Here is a 15,000-nt window from a genome sequence, read left to right on the forward strand (position 1 = left end):
ATCACTCACAAGCACTAGATTCTCTGTATTTCTCCATTAATAGAACGTGAACAAACTCTTTTCTCAAGATCTCTGACAAACACTGTAAGCTTTCTTTCTAATGAGAACACTTCTAGAATGTATAAAGCAGTGTATCCATTTTCTTGTAGTTCCAGGTTGACATTATTTGAATGCGAAATTATTTAATATTTTAAGTTTTTTAGACTATTTATATATAAAAAACACAGTAAAATTAATGCCTATAATATGCTTTTGAAATTTAATAGAATTGAATGGTAAACAGCTCTTCTAGGAAGACACTCCAAAATCAAACCATTGTTCTCTATTTTTGGGTAGTGCCATAGCCTCTGTACCATGGTCTTCCACTGTCTTGGGTTAAATTCTCTTGCTTGAGGGTACACTCAGGCAAACAAATCTTTCTGTTTCTTTGTTTCCTTTCCTCACTGGGCTATTTTCTCCGATAGAGCCCTTGGTCTTATAGTATCCTGCTTTTCCAACTAGGGTGGTAGCTTAGCTCATAGTAATAATAATAATAATAATAATAATAATAATAATAATAATAATAATAATAATAATGAATAGAGAAAATTCCTAAGTCTCTGAAGGTTTAAAAATACCCTGGTAGAGATGCGCTAAGAAAAGGCAATGCCCTTAAAATAGTTAAATCGATGCTCTTTCAAACACAGACTTTCTCTCTCTCTCTCTCTCTCTCTCTCTCTCTCTCTCTCTCTCTCTCTCTCTCTCTCTCTCTCTCTCTCTCTCCCAAGTCTTGAAATAGAAAAATAGAGAAAGAAAGACATGTCGGTAATGAGGTAAAAGAATTGCTAAAAGGCCTCGGAAGAGTCCCTCTGGGATAGAGAGGATGGCTGGTAGCTGGCTCAGTGTGGCCGGCGGGATGGGTTGGCAGTGGGATTCCTCTGATGGAACCAAGTTGAACTGCAAGTCCATTTACTTTGGACTTACTGAAGTCATTCAGTTATTCATGGATTTTTATCGCCGCTGCATTCGGATACCTCTGAGGAATTGACATATTGGACGATTTTTCGACGGCGGCAGTATTCAGCGGTGGGAAGAAGAGGTTCTTCTGATTCGGAAATCGCTTCCGACCAGAAGCCAATCACCGTGCAAAGATCGGTCATTCGGAGTTTCCATTGGCTGTTCACAACCTGGCGACTTCTCAACGGAGGACCCTCTCGATTTCTTTTTCTTTTTATTTTGTCGCTAGTCCTTTTGTGTTGCAATTCCTGCCGTTGATTGCAGCGGAGAGAGAGAGAGAGAGAGAGAGAGAGAGAGAGAGAGAGAGAGAGAGAGAGAGAGAGAGAGAGAGAGAGAGAGAGAGAATTAGACGGATATTCAGAGAAGAAAGAGAAATCCAGGAACGGAGAATTCTCTTTTGGGACGCCAAAAGTGGCCTCCTTCAATACTTTTCTTTGCTCTGCTTTTAAATGTTTCTTTTGTATGTGTAGGACATGAAAAATTTTACTTATACATTCTGTATTCTCCTTTTGGACAATTGTTTCATGTGCATTACCAATAATGAATACGATGATTAGGAAATTTCAATAAGCAAAAATTCTTAAGAGCGTAAAATATAAAATCCTATTTAATTTCGCGCTTCAGCTACAGAAATAGAGTAGATGCATCACTTCATCATTAATATATGCATGATATCGAATGCCAGAATCAGCATTCCGTTCAGTATTAACGAAGAGAAGTTGCTTCTGCAAGCCTTGATAGCTTCCGATGCTGAGTGATATACATCAAGCAATTCCCGCCACTCCAGCTGTTGCACATCACTACAGGGACAACCGGCATCAAACGTCCCGCCGGTGTTTGGATATGCAGATCAGAGCGTAAATTATTTCAGTTGATTTCCGAAATGCTACTTTAGTCGTGAGTAAAGCGAGCGCTCTCGGTCTTTTAATCATTATGCAGAACTATTGACCTAGGGTTAATGAGGGCCTTGGATCGGTGGGTCTGGAACTTGCGAAAACTTGAACTTTAGAGCCCAGAGATTCTTTACTTGGTCCCGTGTCGTTGTTTATAGATACCAAAATGCTTTATAATATTTATGTTTTAGAATGCTGGGCACCTTATAGATCGAAGAATGCTGGGCATTTATAATTCCCTTCCGGTGCTTCAATAAGAAAAGATCAAATTTCTCCAGGACGGAAGAGGAACCGGGTTTGGTCGACTACGTTTGCTTTGTGGCGCCTCGTCCTGCCTTCGGACTCCTGCCACGGTTGTCATGTTGCTGTCATCCCATCATCATCCTGTCTGTCCTTCGTGTCTATTTGATATCTCTCTTTCACAGCCACAACAGACTTGCGGGCTGCCCTTGTGCAAGAGCCCGCGCCTGCTATTTATTAAATATCTAGGCAATCTGCAATCATCAATCATCAATGGGCATATATCTTCGGAGATAGAAACACAATGTACATCGCTTGCAATGGTAAGAGCATTTGGCAATGTATTTTGGAGTTAAACTTTTGACGTTTAGCTAGAGTGTTGAATTGTTTTACTTGCAGGAATAGGAACAGCTAACGCTGTGGTCATAGTTGTATGAACAAATGCTGCATTCGTGTAGGTAATGTTTGTGTAGATAAATTTATATTTCGGTAGTTTTCTCCCATTAACTAGGCTTTAAATGCCTCTTCGTATAGCTATATCTAGCTTTGAGAGTTCATATTCTGGAGAATATTGGAAGTTGCATTTGCAAATGAGTTGATATCAGAGAAAAGGCTATTATGCTTCAATTTCCAAAGGACTTGCTGTTCTGTTGAGATCAGCTCCTTTAGGTCCCTCTTTTGTGTTGTTGTTTTCTTCTAGTGTTGTGTACGGAAGGGTATTGGAGTTCCAATCTTAACAAAAATACATGACGCTGTCGGCAACATTTGGTCTCAAAATTGTTAAACAAAGCATATTGAGTAAAACAAATTTTCAAACAAAGCATATTTAGTTACTCTACCTTCTCTCAACGGTGAAAGGTCGCAAACAGAAGTAAATAATTTAGTACCTGTAACGTTATGAGGATGAGTACTGCAGAACGTTGAAGTCCTATTTTTATGAATTTTATTAAATAAATTTTACCACAGAACCTGGTATAAGAATGAACTAAGTAAAATTACATAATATTTTCCAAGGCGTGATAATCAGGATAACGTATGCACCAATGGCTTCATGCAAATGCTGCTCTTATTATAATTCTGACATTTTATCAATTCAATGTGCAGAACCGCTGACATCAGACTTCCAGAAGCAACACTTGCAATACGTAATGCTTCAGAGTTCGAAACAGTTCAGCGAATATAAAGTATAAGAATTTTGAATGAGGCTGTCTGGACTTGTGATATGTCAGCGAAAAAGTGAATAATATTCTGTTCTGGGCCGGGCACATTTTCTTCAGGAAACCGAACAATGATTTTCATTTCACGGATAGAAATTTCCTGTAAAAACGAAAGTGTCGTAATTGATTCATCTATATCTCTTGAAATCATTGTTCTTGAATATGAAATAAATATTACATATTACTCAAAAGCAAAAAATGTAAACTTTGTAAAAGCAAATTTTGTTCTTATTGAATTTCGAATTTGAATATGTGAACTATGGAAGGCATTTTGACAGGAATTCATGGTTTTAACTTATTTCATGGCATATTCACCTGGGTTTAGATGACCTGACCTTATCTGTAAGCATATAAAACACTCCAACATTCTCCCCCGGGAACTGACTGAAATAGGAATCTCAGGAATTCACATGTCAACCAAAAGGATCAGAAACTTTTTGTATACATGCGTATCGAATTCATTCGATTTCAAGGAAATCCTTATCAACTAACGTGACCGGCGATTATTCATTTAATCATTCTAGTGTACAGAGGATTCGTTCTGAATATTGGTGAATTGGTAAAATGATTGGTATAATTGAGTAAAGGTATTTAAAGGAATACAGTAACATTTATATGTCGTAGTAAAACTGCAAAGGGGACAATTTTAGCGAGTAACAATAACAAAAGCTATATTATTATTATTATTATTATTAGCTAAGCAACAACCCTTGTTGGAAAAGCAGGATACTATAAGCCCAAGGGCTACAACAGGGAAATTATCCCAGTGAGGAAAGGAAACGGATAGAATAAGGAGCCTGCGTGTACCCTCAAGCAAGAGAACTCTAACCTAAGACAGTGGAAGATCATGGTACAGAGGGTATGGCTTTACTTAAGATTAGAGAACAATGGTTTGATCTTGGAGTATCCTAGAAGAGCTGCTTACCATAATTAGTCTTCTTCCCTTACCAAGTGGAAAGTAGCCAGTGAGCATATATCCCAGTGAGGAAAGGAAACGGATAGAATAGGGAGCCTGCGTGTACCCTCAAGCAAGAGAACTCTAACCTAAGACAGTGGAAGATCATGGTACAGAGGGTATGGCTTTACTTAAGATTAGAGAACAATGGTTTGATCTTGGAATATCCTAGAAGAGCTGGTTACCATAATTAGTCTTCATCCCTTACCAAGTGGAAAGTAGCCAGTGAACATCTTAGTGTTAATTAATTGATTTGAAGTTTTCTGGCTTCTTGACATCGAAGGTCATTGTCGCAAATCTTAGTGCTGTCTGTGGTGTATGAGGATAGAGGAAAATATTTAAATTACAGGCTAGACTACTCGGTGTATGTGTAGGAAAACGAAAAATGAGCCGTAAACAGAGATGGGTCCAATGTACTGTTATCTGGCCAGCCAAAATGACCCGACCCAATAACTCTGTAGCGGTAGTATCTCAACGGGTGGCTGGTTCTTTGGTTAACCTACCAGGTTTACTGTAAGTTTGGCAAGTGGTCTTATTATGTGTAGATGAATATGTGTATGGTGTGGATTTGATTATACTCTATGTACACCTAGCTCACAGGCAAACATCCTTAAACATTCTCTCTCTCTCTCTCTCTCTCTCTCTCTCTCTCTCTCTCTCTCTCTCTCTCTCTATATATATATATATATATATGTATATATGTATATATATAATATATATATATATATATATATATATATATATATATATATGTATATATATATTTATTTATACATATATGCTGTATGTGTTATATGTATATTATATGCATGCAATACATTTATATATATATATATACATATATATATATATATATATATATATATATATATATATATATATACACACACCTATGCATGTTAAACAGGTATATAGGCAAAGGTTTACTGATCTACTTCCTTACCTGTGCAACCAGGAGGTTCATCCGAGTAATCGGAACAATGCGCGACGCCATCGCAGTAGTGGCTGAGGGTGACACATCCTCCGTCGTCACAGGCGTACTCGGAGATGTCGCAGGCGGAGGTGACCTCCGCCGTCATCACCACCACCGATAGGAGGGTCACCATCACCACCCGCTGCCAAGACATCATCTCCGACACCGCCCTCACTCCCACGTGCTTAGTGCTACACATTGACATCATCGCCTCCTCTACTGCAAGAGAGAAAAGACACAATCACTGAACAAATAGAAATAAAGGATAATTCGGTTAAAAACTGGCCTGATTTTGGGAGGTGATGTATTGTCTGTTTGGGTGAAATTCAATTAACAGCGAGTAGATAGATGGATATTGAAAGCAATTCATTTCTAGGTAAATATGGGTGGAGATAATTATTGGTTGGATGGTTATGCAAACCATTACTTACGGGGCCATTACTTATAAGGTCTCTTGTTTTTCGCCGTCGTAATTTATACTTGATTAAAGGCGAAGGGATGTATAATCGCATGCTTCATTCGTTTAACCGGCTTTCTGTGTATATTCTGCCATCATGATGTCACATATCACTATTATTTAAAAAATGTGATATTTTCATTTGTTGGCTTAGTCGTTAACATGCGAGTCTGCCACCTGGAGTGACTAATGTGGCTTTGTTCTGTAGAGTGAAAGAAATAGGTAATGCAATATGCCCATATAAATTTTTTTTTCATCCTAAGGGAAGTGGGGTTAAATTCATTTATGCACTACAAATACCGCACATGATTTTATTGATAAAATTTTTACTAATCTTGTATAAGATATTCTTATTAGTTGAATATAGTGGGAACAGTAATTCATATTCATACAATTATTCCCCTTTGGCAGAACTACCGAAAAAAAATGGATAACCCTTTTTGAGTGATAACTTGATTTATTAATGTGTTTCCTGTGGCAATAACTGCCTTATGTTTTGTCTAAAGATATTATTTAGAGAACTTTGCAATGAAAAGGAAGACTTCATGCCCTGGGCAATGATTACACATTTCTTTCTCTTTAACTGTATATTTAAATAATCGAAAACGTTACAAAGGAAGATTTTTAGTAATAAATATTGAAAAGCTAAAATGACTGGAGTTCATTGACTTGACGAAGAGTGATTTTGTATCTACTTCATCTTATTTCTTGCTCAAAGTTATTGTTTATTAATTTGGTTGTTTACGTCAAATGAATAAGTAAACATAAATCAACATGGATGAGGCAATATATGTGTCACACAAATATACACAACCAAACGTCAATAGACTGATAGAGGTGTTTGTGCGCAGACTCCTTTTTTTGTAGGTAGTAGGTTGGCCAAAGCACCAACCACCCGTTAAGATACTACTGCTAGAGATTTATAGGGTCATTTGAATGGCCAGACAGTACTACATTGGATCCTTCTCTCTAGTTACGGTTCACTTCTCTTTGTCTATACATACACCGAATAGTCGGGTCTATTCTTTACAGAGTCTCCTCTTCCCTCATTCACTTGACAACACTGAAATTACCAAACAATTTTCTTTCACCCAAGAGGTTAACAACTACTGCACTGTAATTGTTCAGGGGCTACTTTCCTCTTCTTAAAGGTAGAAGAGACTCTTTAGCTGTGGTAAGCAGCTCTTCTAGGAAAAGGGCACTCCAAAATCAAACCTGAGTTCTCTAGTCTTGGGTAGTGTCATACCCTCTGTGCCATGGTATTCCACTGTCTCTTGGGTTAGAGTTCACTTGCTCGAGGGTACACTCGGGCACAGTGTTCTATCTTAGTTCCCTTCCTCTTGTTTTTTTATGTTTTTATGGTTTATATAGGAAATATTTATTTTAATGTTACTGTTCTTAAGATATTTTATTATTCTTTATTCCCTTTCTTCACTGGGCTATTTTCCCTGGTGGGGCCCCTGGGCTGATAGCATCCTGCTTTTCCAACTAAGGTTGTCGCTTAGCAAGTAATATATATATATATATATATATATATATATATATATATATATAGTATATATATATACATATATATATAGTATATATATATACAGTATATATATATACAGTATATTATATATATATATATATATATATATATATATATATATATATATATATATATATATATATATATATATGTATATATATGTGTGTACAGTATAAAATAGAGGAGAACGAAGAGCCTGGATCTCTCATGTTTATTGAGGCCGACGTTTCGGTACTCATCCCATTATCAAAGGCTAAAAAGACATAAAATATTGTAAACAAAACTCAGTAAAAACACAGTTCAGTATAAATTACTAAACAGTTTAAAATTAAAGTTATATATACAGATACAAATAAAACAGGAAATAAAATGAAGTTAACTCAAAGAAATGTATCTTAAAACTTAAATGCACATACAGTACATACACCTAAAATAAAAGATAATAAAATTGACTTATGAGACCAATCTGTCTTGACTAGACCAGAGAACTGAGTGACTGTCTGAAGGACAGCACTCAGAAATAAAATTCCAAATTTACCGGCTTAAGCGATGTGGAGGGGGAAAGGATAATTGGCTGTTTAGTTGAGGAGCCTGATCTTTAATTACCAACGATTCTAATACTAGCAGAGAGGAGTTACTTGGCGCTTGTGCTATGATTTTAAAGTTTTTATATGAAATGTTGGTCTTTCATTTGGATGTATGTTCTCTGTTGAGAACTCTTTAGTGTTGAGCGCACATGTAGTTTTGTGGCAAATGTTTTATATGTCTTTTTTAGCCTTGATAATGGGATGAGTCCCAAAATGTGGGCATCAATAAGCATGAGAGATGTCCAGACTCTTCGTTCTCCTCTTTATTTTATCTTTGAAGCTCGCCAGGAGCAATGACCTACCTCAATAAATATATATATATATATATATATATATATATATATATATATATATATATATATATATATGCATTTATATATATACAGTATATATATTTCTATTTCTATGTACATGCATATATATATATATATATATATATATATATATATATATGTGTGTGTGTGTGTATGTGATATTTATATGTATATATATATATGCATTTATATATATATATATATATATATATATATTTCTATTTCTATGTACATGCATATATATATATATATATATGTGTGTGTGTGTGTGTGTGTGTGTGTGTATATATATGTGATATTTATATATATATATATATATACATACATATACATATATGTTTGAATAGAGAGAGAGTTTGAGAGAGAGAGAGAGAGAGAGAGAGAGAGAGAGAGAGAGAGAGAGAGAGAGAATCTGTCTATATATAGTATATACACATAGAGATCTCTGTCTCTCTTTATATATATATGTTTATATATATACTATATATATATATATATATATATATATATATATATATATATATATATATATATATATATATATATATTTATTCAGGGGTGTGCAAAAGTAGGTATACAGTAGTGTCACATTAATGAAATTAGTGACATATTATATTGGAGTGAAATCGACTTATGTTAAAATAAGAATTCATGTACTTTTAGTATTTTCCTTCTTATTAAAATCTGGGTACTTTGGGAGGCTTTTTAGGAAATTGATGCTGATAAAGACCATTGTTCTTGAGTGTGTATGAGTGTTCGCTCTTGATTAGAGGAGTGTGTGAACGCTGACGGCAAGCAATTCAAGTACCTGAGGGAATAGGACTTCTTATTACACATACTTCTTATTACATGTTTATGCAACATTCATTTGTTTTAATAATAAAAACAGCGAGTAATATGTACGTGTTTTCCCTTTTTATCACTGTATACCTACTTTTGCACCCCCTTTTATATATAGAGCATGGAATCTTGTGACACTTGGTTTTCTTCTAACTCGATTTGGATTTATTTTCTTAAGCGTACTTTTCTTCTTAATCAGTACTACTGTTATTATTATAATCGAGAACAATATAAATCAACGAAAATATTTTTTTTTAATGCTTTCTTATTAAATATACTCATCCCACGAAGTTACTGGCAAGAGAAATCACCCAGCTGCCCAACGTTTGTTGTGTGGCCAAGTCTATGGTGACTGAGAGTAACGCAAAACTTTTAGTACTGCACATAAATCTATATATGGGAAAGATGTTCTTGAATTAGCTGAGCTAAATGTGTAACGAAGAAGCCTTTTTGGGGTCGAGCATTCTATAAATACACCGCCTTTAAGTGATCAGTCTCTATTTCACTGTTGCTAAAAGGTATATACTAATTTTTAATTAATGTGTTTAAAAAGAAATTTCACGTGCGTATGACATTATTAAGATTTTTCACGAAGATAATTAAGCTAAATATTTTGTATCCTTACTTAATTTGATTGTAATTAATCATACGATAGGGATGTTATTGATACGAGTATGAATGCATAGAGTGCTTCAAAAATTCTTAATTTTTCAATAGTTATTCAGAAAGTAGACCAATAGCTGTCACGTTGCTAATCTGTCTTCTACATTATAGATGAATATATGGGTATACCACCAAAACAACAAAGAGAAAAGCATAAACAAATCAATAAGCAAAATACATACATCCATGAATAAATATGAAATTTGCGCATAGAGTTTTAAACTAAATTACTGCATATGTAAGTTCATATTTTCTACGGATTTTGTAAATCCTAAGTTTATTGCAGACATATCCATATGTTTTTCTTGTTTTTGTGTGATTTTGCTTGTGTGTTTGTGTGTGCGCTGTCTGTGCACACAAATGTGTTCTCTATTCAGATGTGCATTATACTGGTCGAGACAGGTCTCATTAAAGCAACATGGCTTAGAATGACTTGAGTTTCATCATGATGGACCGAGGCGCCAAGACCTCGTCTTCGGCAAAGGTCACTTTAGCAACACAGGTCAGAATTTCCCCAAATACGTCTACACTCTTCGCTTCTTTGAATGTACTTAGATATTTTATGTATACATTTATTTATGTGTTGTTTCCGTCACGTATAAACTCATTAGTTGAAGTGGAGTATGCGATTACCTTGTCTTAATTATTGTTATTACTCTCTTACATTTTTGTTATTTCTGTTATTCCACAGCTTTATCAATTCTTTTCAAGAGTTGAAACTAGGAGTTTTGCTACATTTACATTTTTGTTATCTTTCCCACCTTTTCTGTTTTATTGTAATTTTTAATTTTAAAGTCTATTTTCGTTCTCAGACAAAATTTTCGGAAGCCAAAATTGTTTTTGTATTTTCAAAAGTATTGTAATCAAAATTTTTGCAACATCATTCAAGCTAATTTATTCATTTATTTTTTTTCACCAATTCGATTGCCTAGGTTTAAATCATCTATGTAATATGTTTAGTACTATGCAGTCCACTTCTTAACTCCCTTGTCTGACTGGCTCACCATATTTTATTCTGAACGGAAATATCTTAAGCCAAAACACCACGTTCGAAAAATTGATCGCATCACTCATGAATTAACGACGTTCTTTTGTTCAAGGAAGAAAAGCAAAGAAGAAAATAGACGATACTGGAATTCAATATTATTTATGAGCGCTGATTCTGTATGCATACGGAAATATTCTCTGTGATTCGACACTCTCTGCCTGGTGGCATAAAACACTCGCTTGATTTTATTAGTCGTTACTACGATCTCCCGCGATATACGAACTTTGCTTGTTTGTGACTTTGGAGGAGGTTGCGAAGGGAAGTTCTAGCTGTGCTCCCTACCCTTCCCCAACCCCTTGGTCTCACCATGTCTCCCCCACCCAAGCCTTGCACTGCAATCTTCCTTACTCCCTGCTGGGTTTCCTTCTCTAGATTCTCAACTGAATCCGAATAGCTGTGCGCGATGCAGATGAAATGAATGATTAATTTAGCTATTGTTGTTATAAGTGCTTTGAAATTAGAAATATTCTTTTCAGCGTTGTATTTTTTTTTCTTTTTGTTCTCATTATTAACACCAGTAGATTGCAAGTCGAAGAAACAGAACAAGTTTAAATACAAACTATCGCGGCCCATTACCCTCTGCTGATTGATGGTAGGCTAGGGAAAAACTTTGTAAAGAAAGAAAAATATTCGTACTAAATCAGACAATGGCATGAAAATGGAATACAGTATCAGTATTGCCCTTTTATCCAAGTGGCATGCGTTTGAGATCACAGAAAGTCAAGGAATGCAATTTTTGGTCTGTCTGTACAATACCATATGGCGTAGAAAAGCTTTACTCTGGTTTATCATCTCTGGCCTACTGTGTTTCTCATGGGGGAAAATGCCTTTGATACATGGGATTATCACCGTAAGTATTTAGTTCATCATCACCGTTCACTGTTATTGTCAATGATTTAACATTTGCAGTAATGTTCATTTTGGATACTATTTCGGTACTCACTCAGCTGTTATTTTCCCTTGAGTTTGAATTTTTTTCTCTTTACCCGGGTCTTAGTTCTTTATTATTTCCTTTTTTATTCATTTCTAAGCAAAGAATGGTCTCCCATATAAACGAAATAATGCGGTTGACGTTGTAATAAATAAGATAAAAATAGCTAACGATAATTAGGTTTGAGATTTTTTTTTTTTATTAACCATTTAGAGAAGGCTAGTAATATATAAAGATATATGATACCTGTACACTATCATCAACATTTAAGAATCACGTTTATGAAACGATTTGATTGCATTGATACAAGCAATTTCATTATAAATTTGTTTCACTTTAAGTAACCTATTTATGTGTAAGTAAGTTTTTTTTTTTCTTTACACATAAGTTAAATGTTTGTTTTCTTTTGTGGTATTCGTGTTCCATGTTCAGAAGAAAAATAATATTTGAACATGAAATAAGCTACTTGGTCAAGTATATATTATATATTAGGGGTAAGATTGAAAAACGAAGACTAAGAAAGGGAAAATGAGAATTAAAAAAAAAGAGAGGTGGGGTAAGGGTGAATGTCTGTGTATTATACCACAATGTATCCTGTTATTATTTTCCAATAAAAATGGCACCACACTGAGTTGCGTATCTCCTATCCAGGAAAGAAGAAAGAAATGAGAAAGAAAAGAGAGAAAAAAGGAAAAAGATAAGGGTTGGCCATTGATAAAACACAATAGGCGTGATTGAAAGCTGTGCTGACTGGGAGGTCCTTGGCGAGAAGGTCAGCGAAGGATATCGGAAAGGCTTACAATAGGATTTACCCTGTTCCCATTTAGATTCGATCCTTTTCAATTGTAAATATCCGGTCTGCCTGTCCTTCCTTTTCCTTCAATTTCACGAAGGTTGGAGTGAATATGCTCTCTAGAAATTGCTTAGCAATTGGAGAATAATTTCCTTTCTGAGCTTTTTTTTTTTATTATCTTTGCGGTTAGTTTCCCGAATATTGCAATAAGAATATTGTTAGTATTTCTAGAGCGGTTAATTTTTTGTATTACTTTATTTTTATGTTTTAATGCTGTAGTTGGAATAATGCTCCGCTTCATAATTATTATTGTTTAGTCCTTTCTTCTGAAACATAATTTCGTTTTAAATGTTTCCTGATTAGTTTCTTTCGTCGTTTTAATTCCTAGCATAATTCCTACTAATCTTTGCACAATATTATAAATGTTTCCTTTTATTCATATTTTTTTTTTCTTTTAGTAAGTCTTTGTAAAACCTCAATTTGTTCCGGTTATGTTCTCTATTTTAATTTTAATTCAAATGCTCCAAAACGTTGGTCAAGCAGTGGAAAATTAGTCGTGGATCTCAAAGTATATGTTTTGAAAATACAATGGAGAGTGGCAAGTAGCTGTTAGTCACAATAGTAGACCTCGAAGATATAGGATTATGCCCATGAAGAAAGACCTGCAAATCGTGAGTAAAGACAGAATGTTTTACGGACACATGAAATAGAAGTCCTTTCATGTGCATACCGTGAAAAGGAAAATGTGACATACAATGTTAAATGGTAGTGAAGAGCTGGTATTCCAGGATAAGTATCAAACTACAATGATAATTTCACAATATCTTTAAAGATTTCTGATAACTGAGTGTTTATCACTTAGTCACTATCTAAACCCCTTTCTGCACAGTTGCATAAAACGTCCTTAAGAATTCAATCTGCGGAAAACTCTTACGCTACCATCTAGCGTGAACCATAACTTATCGTTCACGATGTCATTATTATAGGAACGGTGCGATTGCCAAGGGAATACAAAACACACAAGAAAGCACAACGTCACATTTGTAAGGAGTAATGGAGATAGAACCCGCATTCTGATATAATCTTCAAGAGCTGGCAACGTTCGAATGTCAATAATTCATATGGAGTTCTTGAGTTGAAAGGCTACATGCTGAGTTTACTAATTTGTGTCGGGTGTTTGTTTTTCATGATAGTTTTGTAGGTTAAGATTTATCGCATTTAAACATAGAGTAAACTTAATTTAAAAGCGCAATCTTTTAGTGCTTTTTATATAGATTATTAAGTAATTGGATATAAAAAATTAAAGCTAAGATTAGATTTTTTACTCGCGAAGAGAAAACATGGAATCCACTTTATTTGACTCGTGTTCAAAGGTATAAGAAAGTAATTCACATAAGTAGACCTGATTTTTCGATGTTTTATATTAGGTTCACTATGTTTGGATCTTAAATGTCGTTGAATCCATATAGCCACCATCTTTGATTTTACAAAATAGCTTTCATGGTGGTTTTATTATAGTAGTGTTTTTTTTAGGCTTTTAGCAAGTGACAAACCACAAGCAGCGGAAGAAGCTACTTGTCAAGGTCAGGAGTCGGTTAACTTGACGGGAATCAGTGTGTGCAGTGCCAGTCCGATGCTGAAAAGAAAGAGTTAGTTCGACTTCCTCGGAAAGACTCCTATCAGCATGTGCTGAATGAAGAAGAGAGGGCCAGTGTACTTGATAGCAACTAGGTTGAGGTCCAACGACAACTGCAAAGCTGTACAAAGCTCACACTTTGTACAAATCAGGCAGTCTATCGTCGTACTTCCTATGCAAATGCAACTCTCAACGACCAAATCTTACGTGCCCTAGACTGTCCTGCATATGCATTAGTTATTGGCTGCTAACGTCCCTAAAACCGTGGACAGAAAAGAGAAAGTACTGAAATGGACAAGTGAGGCCCATCAACATCTGAAAGAAGTATGTCTGAAGGCATCAGAGGGAGTTGGAGCTTCCTTCCATGCGTTCACTGGCAATAACAATACTGGACGATTCTCTCTTCTTGGCAAAGCAACCGGGCTGCAAGTCTAAATGAAGGCAGATTGAGATTAATCCCTTCTCTTCAGTTTCTTTCAACAGGGGCAGAAGTGACCGAAACTATGATGGTCATTTTGGCAATCTTCGTCAATGCAGCCTACTCTCTCAAAGGTATCTACACCAAGACCTCTGAACTACGATGGCATGTCTTCTCCAAGCATATGACAAAAGTTGATAAACTAATTTATCTCCTAACCCTAGAGCTCTGAGATAACATATCCTGAAAGTCCATATCTCGGTGAGTGAGGTGACAGGCCAGCATTACATCCCCTGCAGAATGATTAGCACAAGGAGTCTGATGGCCACTTAAAGCCAACCATGACAGATGCCCTTCCAGCTTGAAAGACCATCATTGAGCTAGTTAACTGCCAATGCAAAACAGTTTGCTCTTCTGCCAGATGTTCTTGTAGAAAAAAAGAAAGAAAAAAAAAAACTTATCCTACTCTGATCTTTGCCAGTGTGGCGTTGAGTGTTAGATTTATGAC

The 15,000-nt window shown here is 35.3% G+C and overlaps 1 protein-coding gene and 1 long non-coding RNA gene across 2 annotated transcripts in view; one reads left to right on the forward strand and one right to left on the reverse strand.

Moving 5' to 3' along the window:
• The window catches only part of LOC137634575 (uncharacterized), a 629,767-nt gene that overhangs the window by 228,386 nt on the left and 386,381 nt on the right, over nucleotides 1-15,000 (forward strand). The window lies entirely within an intron of this gene.
• LOC137634574 (uncharacterized) overlaps nucleotides 1-15,000 on the reverse strand; it is a 257,426-nt gene that overhangs the window by 41,928 nt on the left and 200,498 nt on the right. The window contains exon 3 of the mRNA XM_068367038.1: nucleotides 5,245-5,493. Within this exon, the coding sequence (XP_068223139.1) occupies nucleotides 5,245-5,482 (238 nt within the window). The 5' untranslated portion in view covers nucleotides 5,483-5,493. The remainder of the gene's footprint in view (nucleotides 1-5,244; nucleotides 5,494-15,000) is intronic.

This window comes from Palaemon carinicauda, chromosome 44 (assembly GCF_036898095.1).
Source record: "Palaemon carinicauda isolate YSFRI2023 chromosome 44, ASM3689809v2, whole genome shotgun sequence".
NCBI classification, from domain to species: domain Eukaryota; kingdom Metazoa; phylum Arthropoda; class Malacostraca; order Decapoda; family Palaemonidae; genus Palaemon; species Palaemon carinicauda.